Genomic DNA, 13,502 nt, shown 5'->3' with positions numbered 1-13,502 from the left:
GTTGCCACAGAGGGAAAACGGGTGGGTGGACAGTGGAGTAGAAAGAGTGGAAAGAGAGAGCCGGAACGGAAGAACAGGAGGACAGATGAACAGGAAGCTCGGTACTTACTCGGGCACCACTTGCTTGATCTGTGGTTTCACGTAGCCGTCCACTGCTTTAGCTTTAAGACAAACACGCACAGGGAGAGAGAATGACTGATCGGCGCACTTATTTTACAGCAATCAAGGCATCCCTCCACTACTGAGGCACCGCAGCTGTGACAATCATGTAACAACACCCAGTGCAAACATAAGGTTGCTTACAGAGCGGTGGGGTGTAATATTTGGAGAAAACCTCATCCTTGGGTCTGTCAGGGTAGAGGAAGAGGAGGTGATTGAGATCGCTGATGCGGTCGGCCAGAGAGCGAATGGAGAAGTCTTTGGTTGTGTAGGGCATGAGGTTCCAAACCATTCTCTCACCTGGAGAAACACAGCAGCCACACAACACATCAGCAAGAACAGCAATATAATCTCCTTTGTTCCAGAGCAACTGAGTTTCAGTATTACCACAGTGATGCTCTCATTTGAATTATCTAAAATCGCCATCACTCTGCAATCTCGTCAGATACCCTCCTCGCACACCACACTCCATGACAGGTAGCAGAGGTTACATTTATGTTACATTGATCTAAAGTACAGCTCCATGAGGTCGCCTTAAAAATCTTTTTTTTTCTTTGCCGTTCCATATGGTTCAGTCCAACAGCTCGTAAAGCACACAAAACTCAAAGCCGCACAAAATCATGGAGAGCTGACTAAACAAATGTCTGGAGATACGACATCTTACTAAGCCAAAGAAACCTGGATTTAGTGGATATATTTTGGTGACCAGAACTGGGGCTGAAGTTGAGCAATTACCGCACTAATTGTCAAAATCTGGTAAGAAAGATGAGTTGAATGTGATGCCCATGTTTCTACTGAGTCTCTTACATTTTTGTGTGTAAATTTGTAAATGTAAACACATTAGGAATAAGCACTTTCCAAGTGAACAGTACGTCAAGTTTAGACTTTGTCCCTCTGCCCAGTGAGGTTCAAATGTAAAATAAAAATGAGTAATGCAGCTTTAATCTAGCAAAAACAAATGAATTTTGCACATAAGCTTACACAGCCTGGTTGAACACTCACTGCACAGTCTGTAATCAGTGACAGCTAATGGGACCTGATATACTTTTGGCCACACATATCAGGGCTAAGGTTTAGAGCAATTATCACAGTTATCTTCATCAGGTGAGAGACAGACGAGTTGAATGGGATGCTCATATTGCTTCGTGTCTTCTGTAAGTGTGAGTGAGTTTGGTATCATTTTATTACTGAGATCTTGCTGAGCCAAACATCTGCTATACAGTTTGCAGTTTATCTCTCTGCCCCCCACCTCCAACAGTTCAAAAAAAATGCATGCTACAGCTTTAATTTAGCAAAAAGACAACAGAAACCATACATTTCATATTTGATTTAGTCAGAAAATTATGTAATCACAAATTTGCTGTCATACCTGCTTTGTTAGGGTTTTCTGCCACCCAGGCTATTGTTATTCCTCCGATCTCAGAGTCACTAAAGCGCAGAAGGAAAGTACCGTTGGGTTTGGACATCAGCATGTCCTGGGCCTGCTGCTTGTTCACAAAACCCAAGATGGCTCTAAAAAAAAAGACAGAAAAGAGATATATAGAAAAAGACATAAAAACTGTCATGTGCTTTACCTCAACATTTTTATTCTTGATTTCAATCCTAGTTTAGTGGCAAGCCGGCCTGGCTCCCCAGGTTGCCATGGAAAAGTCAAGACTCACAAAATAGGGAGAGGAAAACATTTTACTTTCACAGAACGCACAGTCCAGCTGTCAAAATGAAAAAAGAGAGGTAGTGCTTTCATTTCTCTGTTCTGACATATTTTTCATCCAGAGACTGAAACTGACAAAAAAAAAAAACCCCTCTGCAGTTTTCTTACCCGTCATTCCAGTGTGGTTTGAGATGCTTTTTTGTGAGTTCCATCACACCATCAAACCATTGCCAAAATGTGAAGTTCCTCCCTGGCAAGCTTTCCTGTGGAGAAGAAGGGTTTTCGGGGAAAATATTTTTTAAAAGCACGCAGACATATACATCTTTTAAAAAGGTTTACAGACTTCCTCTTGTCCACCCAGTCCATAAATACATCCTCGTCCCAGTTGTGTGTATGATTTAACCAAGAGAGTTGGACGTGTGCATGTTGTGTATCTGAGAAAGAAGAAGAGGGCGAAAGTGAGTGTCTGTGTGTGGCCTATACATGAGTCTGTGAAGCGGCTGAAACTTGATGTTCCTGTAATCTAATGAGACTGATGGTGTGTGCTGAATGTGAGTGCGTTTTCTGCCATCGCCAGCTGCTTTGAGCCAGAAAATGAGGCCTCCAGCCTTTCACTGTGTGGACAAACAGGCCCATTAAGATGAAGACCTGGCTTCCAATGAGGCGTTCTCACTCAAGTCGAACTACAGAATAGGGCAGCAGGGACATAGCAAATGGAGCAAGAAATATTTCTATGTATGAATAACCAATAGTAAATCATTCTGTGGAGAATAAGCATGTGGCTGATATGGCTGACTGAAAACTGGCCTGTGGGCATTTCAAAAATGCAAAAAGGAGAAAACCCTTGCAGGATGACAGATATTCATACATTAAAACTGATGATAACAGATAATTGGCATGCTCTTTATAAAAGCTGTGTGTCTGTATTTACTGAAGAAGTGAGGGAGAAACCACGAGGAAAGAAACTGGCACTGACCCTATTAAACTGTGACCAGGTCATAGTCATGCTGCGGTAGTCGTCGGGGTTGTTGCTGGAGATGCTGAAGGCCTTTTGAGCAAGGAAGACCAGGTTCTCCTCAGACAGGCCTCGGTTACTCTGCACTTCAGCCTTGTACTTCATGTTGATGGCATCACACAGCTGAGGCCAAAGCACTTTATCAGGCACGAGGAAAGGCACCCGTCCCTGTAGACGCACAGGAGACAACAGAGGATTTATATGAGCTTTATCGAAGGGAGCAAGGCAGCAGCAGAATGCAAAACAGTCAGAGATGAGCACATAAACAAATTTCCACAGTAGCAGTATTTTTTTTATACCTCTTCATTTTTTCTGCAAGGATTTTGCACACAGGGTAATGTGTAGCCATCTCTAAATAAAATTCTGAACACACACACACACACTCCCACACAAACAGATACTCACCGGCTCTGCGAAAGCATTGTCCCACAACACAGTTGCTGTGGCATTATTGTCTTGGCTACCATGAACTATCACCACTACAGGAAGTGATAACGTCTGTTCAGAGAGAGAGAGAGAGAATGGAGGCCATCAGTGTTAGGATGCTACAGCATCCATAAATGCTGAACACACAGCGAAATGACACAACCTTCATAGTGGTTCTACAGATTTAATAGTAGAGAAGAGCGCTTTATGACATCATCATAAAACCACAGAAGAAGACAGATGAGGAATGGGAACAATTACAACTGGATGAGCAGAGGCGTGGATGCTCAAGGTCTTGTGACTTGGGCTTACAAATGATCATATTTTTGTTATTGAAGGAGTAAGAATGGATAGTGTGTTTGTGTCCCAAGGCTAATGAAATGAAGTCTGCCTGGGCCCTCTTACCTTCACTTGAAAAACAAGCTCGTTGCCTCCAACACTAAACTGGGACTCGAACAGAATGGTGAACTTCTCTTCTGTGACAGACTCTGCTCCTCGCCTGTCCGATCGCTTGATCCTCTTCAAAGACTACATGCAACAAGACACGTGTAACAATGAGAAGTACTGCATACACTGCACATGTTGTCTACGCAGTTAGCCTGACAAGGCACACATCTTATATACAGTACATGCATGCATAATTCCCTTTGAGTATCGCTACAGGGCTGAGATGTAAATAATCCATGGAGGGCTCTGGGGGCTGTTGCTAACAACACATTTGATGTAGAGAGAGGGCTCCGCTTATGCTGCACACTGATCCTCCAAAGCATTGCTGAGGTGCCTTGGTTATGTGCAGTACATAATGTACTTTAATACCCACACTGTACAGCCACTAAAAAAATGATACTGGTGCAGTGCAGTGCAACTCAGCAGTGTTGCTTCTAAATCCCACCAGATCCCAGTTGATTTCATTTAAATGTTGTTTTTTAATATACTGTCACACTATTCTAGAAATCCCAAAGATATTAGAACTGCATTAGGAACAAGTGAAGCTATTTCAGCCCAGGGAGATATATTTTCATTTATTATAGGAAAAATATGATATAAAGCACAGCTATGTCATTTTTGCCTCAGATTTCCATAACACTGATGTACATAATAATTGGCAATTACTTCAATTAAGAGCAACCTACTTTCTGTCTTGCATAATTTTATATAATCTTGTTTCTAACTCATATATATGAGTGTATGATTTCTTATCTTGTTGTCTACCTGGTTATAAAATGTATATTTGAATATATTTAAAAATACACCCTGACTGTACACACACGTCTGCTTGTGTGTATGAATACATATCTGAATGTATCTTTAAATTGCTGAAATTTTGTATCTCAGTCACTAACATTTTCAATATTTTATATATTCTTTAAAATAATTTTTTTCTTTGTTATTTATAGCATTTATCCTATTGTTGTAAGTGTAATTACAAGTAATTAAATGTAATTACAAATTAAATGTAATTAATCTCAATGTGACTGACCTGATTGCATAAAATATTATTTTTAAAAAATACTATCAATTCATACTCATTACACCATTCAGTGGTCCCTCATGTCATATCTTTTATTTATATGTGTGTGTGTGTGTGTGTGTGTGTGTGTGTGTGTGTGTGTGTGTGTGTGTGTGTGTGTGTACTTGTACTTGCTACATAGTAAGGGCCAAAAAAAGTATTTTACTAACAGAGTGAGGACATTTTGGGAAAGTGAGGACATTTTTGCTGGTCCTCACTTTTTGAGACACCTTAAAATCACAATTTGAGGGTTAAGACTTGGTTTTAGAGTTATGGTTAGAATTAAGTTTAGGTTAAGGTCAGGGTCAGGGTTAGGGTTAGGCAGTCAGTTGTGATGGTTAAGGTTAGGGTAAGGGGCTAGGGAATGCATTATGTCAAGGAGTGTCCTCACAAAGATGGGAAAGTGTGTGTGTGTGTGTGTGTGTGTTTGTGTGTGTGTGTGTGTGTGTGTGTGTGTATGTGATATATGCTGGTATGTCATATGATAGTCATTTCATTTCCTGTTGAAAATTTCATTTGAGTAAACGCTCTCACCATGTTCCTGAAGTGGGCGCTGAGAGTGCCTGTTGTCTGGTGGTACTCCATTACACAGTTATTGTTGAGGATTTCCCCACTGCTGTCACTGCAGGAGAGACCATCAAGGAGTCAATTATCTTGAATGGTGAGGATTACATTCTCCCCAGAACAAATTAAAACAAAATGATACTTGTTTGGCCGGCAGGAGAGGAGTGAAAAACATGCTGTGTGTCTAGAAATGGCGTTCATACTTATTTTTCTATCTAACTGAAAAGTTTTACTATCGCCATTCTCTATCTCCTCAGGATGCAGATTCGTCTAGGCTGCAGGTCGGTGCTATAAAAGCAGTTTAGATGAGAAACAGCAGATGATGGCTGAATTGCTCGCCCCTTTAACCACTGGCTGCCTAGCTGACCTACAGTCAGAAGGTCTCCATTAGTCAGGAGGAATGTGGACTAAGGCTGTGGAACAGGCTAAATGTGGATTCTGCATCCACACCATAGATTCCTCTGAGGCATTGTTCAAGTTCCAGCCATGTCTCTGTGGTGAGGTCTGAAAAACACACTAGAAGACACGCTAGGCCAGAGTTCATCCTGGGATCAAGAAATCCTTGTAGAAAACTAAGACTCCTTGTCTTAATGGCACCAGGGAGGCCCTTTGCAGTGTCCCTACTAAAGGCAGTGGAGATACTAAATTACGTGCAATTGTAACATGTGTCTTCACGCTACATGCTACGCTAACCAGTCAATTCCTTGGGCAATACACTGAATGTCAAATTGTCCCCATTGTGTGTGAAGATTGTATATGATAGAAAAGGAAAAGTGCTGTGTATGAGTGTGGTTTGTAAAGCCCTTTGAGTGGGCAATAAGACTAGAAAAGTGCTTTGTAAGTGTAGTCCATTTACCATTACAATGTGAAAGCGCTTGCGTGTATCACTTCTTGCAACATCTGCTTCGAAATGTTTCTGTATTAACTGAAAATAAACCACGTTGTTAATGTCAGCAGGTAGCAGAAGACTGAACCTCTGATATTCTCTGGTGTTGTCTGTTCTTAAATCCACACTGACATGAATAAAGCACTGCACTTACTTTCTCGTGTTCTCGTTCTTCAGCAGGGCCTTGGCTTGCTGTTCACTAATGATGGTGGCTTTGACCTGTGGCGGGTTCATGTGCACGTTCAACTTCCCTCCCACTAAGAGGCGGACTGTAGCGGCAAACTTGGTTTGGGTTTTTAACACCTGTGGGGGCTGTTTCTCAATGATGAAGGTGCTGTGGGAACAAAAAAGGAGAGTTGGGCTGAATGGCAGACGAAAGTCCTGTTTGTTAGGTGCCTGGAGGCTCATTTAGTTAAATTGCAAGTTTGCTGTATGTCATCTCGCCCTCCATGTTTCTTTTTAAGCAACTCATCAGATGTAGCCAAAAATATATATATGAAAAAAAAAAAGGTTAATTTATTTCTTCACAGCATTAAATAGCTTATTAGATGCATTCTTGTGGTATATTGGATAAAAACAAATAAATACTGGCTGAGAGTTCAATACGACTGCAGAAGGCTGAAAATTGACGCAAACACAGAATGCAAACAATGCATGTTTTAGGAAGTAGAAAATGCTTTAAAACATGTTCATTAGACTTTGGGTGTGAAATGTTGAATGCAAAACAAATGCTTGTTGACAATGGAAACTCCCCAGGGTTCCTTTGAGCTCTACAGACCTCCAGCTTTGAGAACATTAACCTTTGAAAATGACCTTAATTATAATTGCCTGCACACTAATGGAAAGTCATGCAAGCAATCACTGTTCACGAAATCAACAGGGTTAACAATTACCTTCCTCTGACATTGTTGGTCTGCTATTCTGCATCGCTGTGTGCTGATGTCCACATTAGCACGAAAAGGGAGCAAGGAGTGAGACAGCAGCAGACATAACCTAACATTTAAGCCTGCAGGCCTCAGACGGCGCTCGGAAGCAAACACATACTGTTGTTATGAGCCTTTAAGCCCTTTGGTCTGTAGCTGAACTACGTGGTGACGACACTCTCCCATTCCCAGCCAGAAACCTCCTGCAGCTCCAGGGGAATATATAGAGGATGCTGTTGAAGAAACATAACCAGTGCTTGTTCGATGCGTGATAGCAGTGCATTACTGTCTGGTCACAGGCTTGTCTGTGGTCAGTCCAAACGCGCTGTGACAGTGACATGGCTTTTCAATGTGTTATAGGTCCCTGCAGGGACAATCTTCTAGGAAAGTGGGAGAGGATGCTGTCAAAAACTTCAGATTACTTCCTGTTCAGAGATGCTAAAGGGCTAAAAGAGCCTGGCAGATGTGCCATTGGGGCAAAAAATAATGTACTGAAACATGCTGTATGTGCTCGTGCTTTGTTTCAATCTCTTGCACACTGCATGCTCTGTGTCTCTGCAGATTTCCTTAGGTGCCTTCAACCACTATCCTTTGCCTCTGGGCACATTTACATTCATCCTCCTCCTCCATGTGAGGACTCCTCCTCTCCTCATGTCTCAATCTGTACTGACGAGATTTGAATAATGGCTGGATGAGGTAATGTGTTAAATGTGATCTCTGTTTGGCTGGGGGGAGGGGGCACGGCTTGCTTTGGCTCAGCCTTAAACACATGTTGACAGGCAACAATTTCACTTAATACAATTTCACTTAATATAACTAAACTTCCTTAAATGTTCTTTTAATAGATTCATTCCCCAACCACAGATCCCATCGCCGCTACAATCTGCGCCAAGATGAATCCAACCCCAATACAATCAAAGTTAGAATCCTTAAGATATTCATGAAATCATAGCCCATTTTTCACATGAAATAGCATTTTTTTTCTCCAATAGCCACTGAAGGTATTTACATTATGGAGTTATCTCTCTAAAGAGTTTTTTTCAGAGTCTGCCAGTCCTGTGCCAGATAAAATCTGCTTGGATTCACAAGAAGCGAAGCAGCATGTGATGCAGTAATTTGATCTCATTAATAACAGGCTCACTGTTTACGGCTTATTATCTTTACACTGGATCAGATCTTCACATTAAAAGTGCTCAACACGACACATGGTGTGGCTTTTATCGTGAAGCACACAAAAGAGAAATTGGTTTTTAGTGTTACGGGGAGTAATGAAACAAGAAAGATCAGCAACAGCGAGCTGTTATATGAAGAGCTGCAGGCAACAGGACGCAAACCTCCAACTCCGCAGCAAGGTAACCAACTTAACTGTGCTCTGCTGCTGCATGGAGAATGAGTCACACCGTGAAATCAGATTGTGGTTGCCATTATTTGCAACTGACTTCTATTAAAACAACATAAGTTTGTTTGGCTGCACGGTGATAAGACACTGTACACCAGTTGCCTCTCTGTTGTATTTCTGACGTAGCATTTACTCAGTTATCATTAAGCTGCACTTGCTGTTACCATGGTAACGACAGGTGTCAGAAAAATCAACTGAGCCAGAGATCTTAACAATTACTTTGACTTTAACTCTTGAAAAACCGAAATGTTCTCACTTTAGCAGATACTGCTCGTACAGTAGGCACTGAGTCCAGAGAACACGAACAAACATGCTCCCAAAAAACAGCACATTCTCTACAGTCATATTCAGTAGCTTTGCTCATGTGAATTGAATCAATAGATGGATAAAGTGAATGCCTAAGTAATTTAATTTTGGTAAGAGATGATATCTCTCGCTCCGTTGGCCACAAAAGCAACTAAGGATTTGTAAGCAGGATTTGCTGCCATGAGGGCCAACACTGAGTCCTGGCAAGGGCAATGCCTCAGTGTACACAACACACCCACTCACTTACTCACATCCTTATGGTGAAGCTATACTGACCTACATCCATGCCCTTGAATCTGCTTTTTCAGTCAAGATTCAGTCATTATAAGTATAGATAAACTTAAACACACACACACACACACACACACACACACACACACACACACACACACACACACACACCTGGTGACCAATGCTGAAATGATATCTGTGATAGTACTGTTGAGTTCGTTGAGGAGCTCTTCGATGGGACCAGGGATGGGCAGCTGTTGTCTAAGGTGCTCAGCCCTCCGAATCTGCTGCCTGTTCTGCCAGATAGTTTCTGCCAGCTTCTCACACCTGACAAACACACAGACACACAATCACACACAAGTAAGAATTACGCTTAAACACAGACAAGGCACTATATTCCTACATTTCTTATTAAAATTTTCTTTCCAGAAGAACAAAACATTAAAATCGTTGTATGGATACACCAGGATTTTTTTTTTTTTTTTGCTCTAAAAAAAAGGCCGATAGAACAAATCCAGGTGGAAAATAAGTGATGTCAGTGTATGTCTCTCTTATTAGGAACCAATAAACTTTGCAAATAAACCCAGCGGTAGCCAGTTACAAGCTTGTAAACCTGTGACCCTTTTGTTGTGTGAGGGAGTCTAATGGCTGTGATCTTGGTGGGAGGTAGAAAAGAACTCACCAGGACTGCAGGATGTCCAGGCCTCCCTCCGGTGGGCCCCCGTTGCCTGCCAGCTGTTGCCGTCTCTTCCACTGGATCAGCTCGTCATCCAGAATGATGGTCTGCTGCTTCCTCAACAGCTGCAGTGTTTTCTGGTGCTTCTCCGCCAGGTCCTGTACAAAAAAAATGAAAAAATAAAATCACGTTTCTTGTGTATGTATATGAACAGGATGAAGTGTGTTTTCCCTGAGTGTATGTTAATGTCTTACCAGTCTGTATTTCTGTAGTGTGTTGGCCTCTCGGGTCAGCCATGCCTCCACTGTGGCCCTCTTGCTGAGAAGGGCGGGCTCCCGTAGCTGTCGGTCAGCAGGGGGCAGCGTGGCCAGGCTGGTCAGCTGAGCTGGAGACGGGTGGGGGGAGGCGGGAGGGTGGAGTTTCGTGCCATCCAAACAGGGGGGAGGGGTAGGGATGAGTTAGAGATGGATGAAGGAAAACAGAGAGGAGGCAAAAAATAAATAAATAAAAGTCTAACCTGTACACACAGTGTACATAACACAGATGTCATTAGAGTGAGGTGTTGTCTTCTGAATGATGCAACACATATATGCAGAGGTTGTGAGGTTATGGAAGCACCTGGTAAATACCTCCATTACTGATCTGCAGGATCCGGCACAACATTTCAGATCGCCCTCAAATGTAGGTTGAATGGTTTTTATACAATTTCACACTTTTTTAATATTTCAACTTTAACTTTTTTTTTTCCCCCCCACATGAAGCAGCAGGACACCTTCACGCTTCAGTTTCATCGAGCTCTGCAACAAACCGCTTCAGATTTCAACTAACAATTATTTTCCTATATTTTATCTTGATTATATTATCTGTAAATCAATTAAACCCTTAGGTTAAAATAGTGAAAAATGCCCAGATTATATTTTATGACACTTTACAATGAGACAGAACAGTTTAAAAAGAAAAAAAAAACAAAAAATATCTGTACATTTGGCAAGCTTGAACCAGTAACTGTTTGGTATGTATGATAAATGACTAACGAATAATTAACATCAAAACTGTTCATGATTTATTTTCTGTTAGGTAACTATTCAGTCTAGTCGGTAAAAACTCTCATTCTCGAGTTATTTTCGAGCAGCATTAACTGGATGCAAGTCCTCTGCTCTCACCCTGGATGCGAAGGCTCTCCTGGTACTGGATGATGAAGTACTCCTGGTTGTGCTGGAGTTTCCGCAGATCATTCTCAGTGTCCTGGGTCATCAGACGGAGCTCCTCAAAAGCTTGGTTGATCTGTTGGTATTTCTGAGACATGCTGTCCATCATCCCGCCCACCGGAGAGCTCGACTGTCAATTACAAACATGATTGAGAGACAGGCACAGAGAGAGAGAGAGAGAGAGACGGGGGAAATGAAGGGTTTGGGAACAGTAACTGGTTGATTTTCCATTGGATGGAGTGCAGCCTGTAAATTCTCTCAATTGTCTGTCATTGGATTGTTTATGATATGGCTGGCCAGTGTTGAGCTGAGAGCTGAGCTATTGGGAGCAGACATAAGCTGGACATAATGCATTCACCCCCCACATGTGGCGGCTGGGCTGTTTGACTGTAAAATCCCCAGTGACCACAAACAAAGAAGGAACCCTGCAAATATAGAGAGGGAGGAAATGCATTTGCTTATCATACCCAGGCAGACTGCATGGTCAGTTAAAGCTCTGAACGAGAGTACTATGGTGCCTAAAGGTTCAGGCTAAACAGGGTGGAATTCAATCAGCCCAAATATGCATTCCACTAATAGAAAAGGCATGTTGTGACTGGAAATCAATTCACCGCAGGAGCTGCTGAGAGTCAGATGTTTTATGCACTGCTGCCTTTTTGGTTTTATAGCACAGTGGTGGTTATAAAGCCTGAAATATCTGACTTTCCTTTTTGACTTCCCTCCATACTGCAGCGTGGCAGGGGAGAAACACAAAGGTTTGCTTTTACAAGGCAATACTACAGTGTGATTGAGAAGGCGTCAGTGTCCGTAGCCGTCACATTTATAGTAATCCAAGGGAATCTGAAGACTTTGTGAGATGAATGGAGGAAACAGAGAGTAGCTACCTCGCATCTGAATCAGTCACCATTACGTAGGTGAGCATCTGTTTGTGTTTGCAAAGCCTATGACATAAATCATGCATGGAAAAGCCACAGGTGTTTGGAAGGTTGCATTTGAGCGAGGGTGTCTGCATGCAGACAAATGAGTGCATGCACGGTGTCAGGCTGATTATGCATTTGACGGCAAAACTCATGCACCCTACTTACATTTGTAGCCTCTCTGACGAGCCTCTGCTCTGTGTAGAGGATGTGTTTGATGCATCGGACCAGCTCCAGAGGACAGCGGTCATACGTGCTCTGAAAGAAAAGGAGCACATGTGCTGTGTTAAGGCCTGTTAGCCCCTGACGAGCGGAGCGGCCGCTGGACACAGGACTCGCCAATTTAGTCGCATCAAGGAAGCTCGCTAAGTTCTTGAGCCAACGCCGCAGACACTAAAACCCATTAGATGAGCCTAATGAGACTCATCTCTGAAGCTCAGCACACTTTATATAGAGTAATGACTCATTAACATACACACATATTGCCACACACACACACACGCACTTGGAGTGGTTTATATGTTACAGTAATATTTTTTTGTTGTTGTTGTTGAGCAGTGCAACAAATTGCAGTTTCACTTTCAGTTTTAAAGATACTGTTGTGAGTCAGTTGGCGATATTCTTGTTGTTTCCTGTTTTAAGTGGAAGGGAGATGTTGCATTCAAAGTTTCATTGGTTTTCTCACACTGAGTTTATGAGGAGACACCCAATGTTATGAGAAAAAGAGCACGTTTGTTCACCTGCATTATTTGACTGACTTTTTAAGGTACCAGAGGCTCTCAGGCGTAACAGAAAAATTATATAAACAAGGCATCAAACATTTTATGTATCACACACTTTATGCACATGAATATATGTTAACACAAAACCATAAACAGACAAAGTGTGGAAGGAATTTAGAATTGCAGTTTGAGCCCCCTCACCCTCTTTCTCTGCCTGCTCTCTGGGAGGGGAGAAGACAAACAGAAGACGGGATCTGTGAGCAGGGAGCTCGATCATAAATAGCAGCGCTGGCTGGCTACCAAGGCCCTCGCTTGGGCCGTCCTCTTGTTTTTCTCATGGTGGAAACAACCTGTTCTTAAAACATTTTGTGCATTGTGCGCCTTTCTAAGAAACACGGCAAGGGAGGTGTCTGAGCTGAACAGTTCTGCCTTCCAACCACTTGCTTATCATCTTGTCACATTGTAAACAATTAAAACTCCTGGTTGAAAACACAGCCATAGCCTGAGAAGGTAAAGTTTTATGTGAATTATTCCCCTGGAGTTGTTTTTGGCTTATCTGACTGCACGGACAGGAGGCTGTTCTTGGTCTAGTCTTTTCCATTCTTCTGCTCAGCAATACATAAAATGTCAAAGATCTAAGACATTTTTACGACAACACAAATCAAGCTCAGGCATTTCAAAGTGCCAGGGAAATTTCTGCTTCACTCATGAATCTGACAATTAACTGAAACCACATTTATATGATATGATGACCGCCTTTCGGTCTTTGTGAGTTCTCACACTTTCAACATACAGACCACAGTTCAGTTCCCCTCTCTGACTGCAAAACAATTGAAACAGGCCGTATGAACAAGTCATTTGGTGTTTCTTCTGCTTGCCGGCCACAGGCAGGTGAGCCAAAACTAGTAA

The 13,502-nt window shown here is 42.2% G+C and overlaps 1 protein-coding gene across 2 annotated transcripts in view; it reads right to left on the bottom strand.

Annotated features, from left to right (window-relative positions):
- Nucleotides 1-13,502, bottom strand: part of LOC139614454 (signal transducer and activator of transcription 5B-like) — a 51,522-nt gene that overhangs the window by 2,913 nt on the left and 35,107 nt on the right. For both annotated transcript variants that reach the window (XM_071471740.1, XM_071471749.1), the window contains 14 exons: nt 12,040-12,129; nt 10,910-11,084; nt 10,001-10,131; nt 9,753-9,904; nt 9,242-9,397; nt 6,366-6,545; nt 5,296-5,383; nt 3,657-3,779; nt 3,231-3,323; nt 2,787-2,993; nt 1,979-2,073; nt 1,529-1,671; nt 304-459; nt 110-161 (listed from right to left, as the gene is read on the bottom strand). In XM_071471740.1, the coding sequence (XP_071327841.1) occupies nt 110-161; nt 304-459; nt 1,529-1,671; nt 1,979-2,073; nt 2,787-2,993; nt 3,231-3,323; nt 3,657-3,779; nt 5,296-5,383; nt 6,366-6,545; nt 9,242-9,397; nt 9,753-9,904; nt 10,001-10,131; nt 10,910-11,084; nt 12,040-12,129 (1,841 nt within the window). The remainder of the gene's footprint in view (nt 1-109; nt 162-303; nt 460-1,528; nt 1,672-1,978; nt 2,074-2,786; nt 2,994-3,230; nt 3,324-3,656; nt 3,780-5,295; nt 5,384-6,365; nt 6,546-9,241; nt 9,398-9,752; nt 9,905-10,000; nt 10,132-10,909; nt 11,085-12,039; nt 12,130-13,502) is intronic.

This window comes from Trachinotus anak, unplaced genomic scaffold (genome assembly GCF_046630095.1).
Source record: "Trachinotus anak isolate AG129_WGS33_773 ecotype Australia unplaced genomic scaffold, CSIRO_AGI_Tana_v1 ptg000003l, whole genome shotgun sequence".
Lineage (NCBI taxonomy): Eukaryota > Metazoa > Chordata > Actinopteri > Carangiformes > Carangidae > Trachinotus > Trachinotus anak.
The sequence above is the reverse complement of the archived record's forward strand: the minus strand, read 5'-3'. Positions and strand labels throughout refer to the sequence as shown.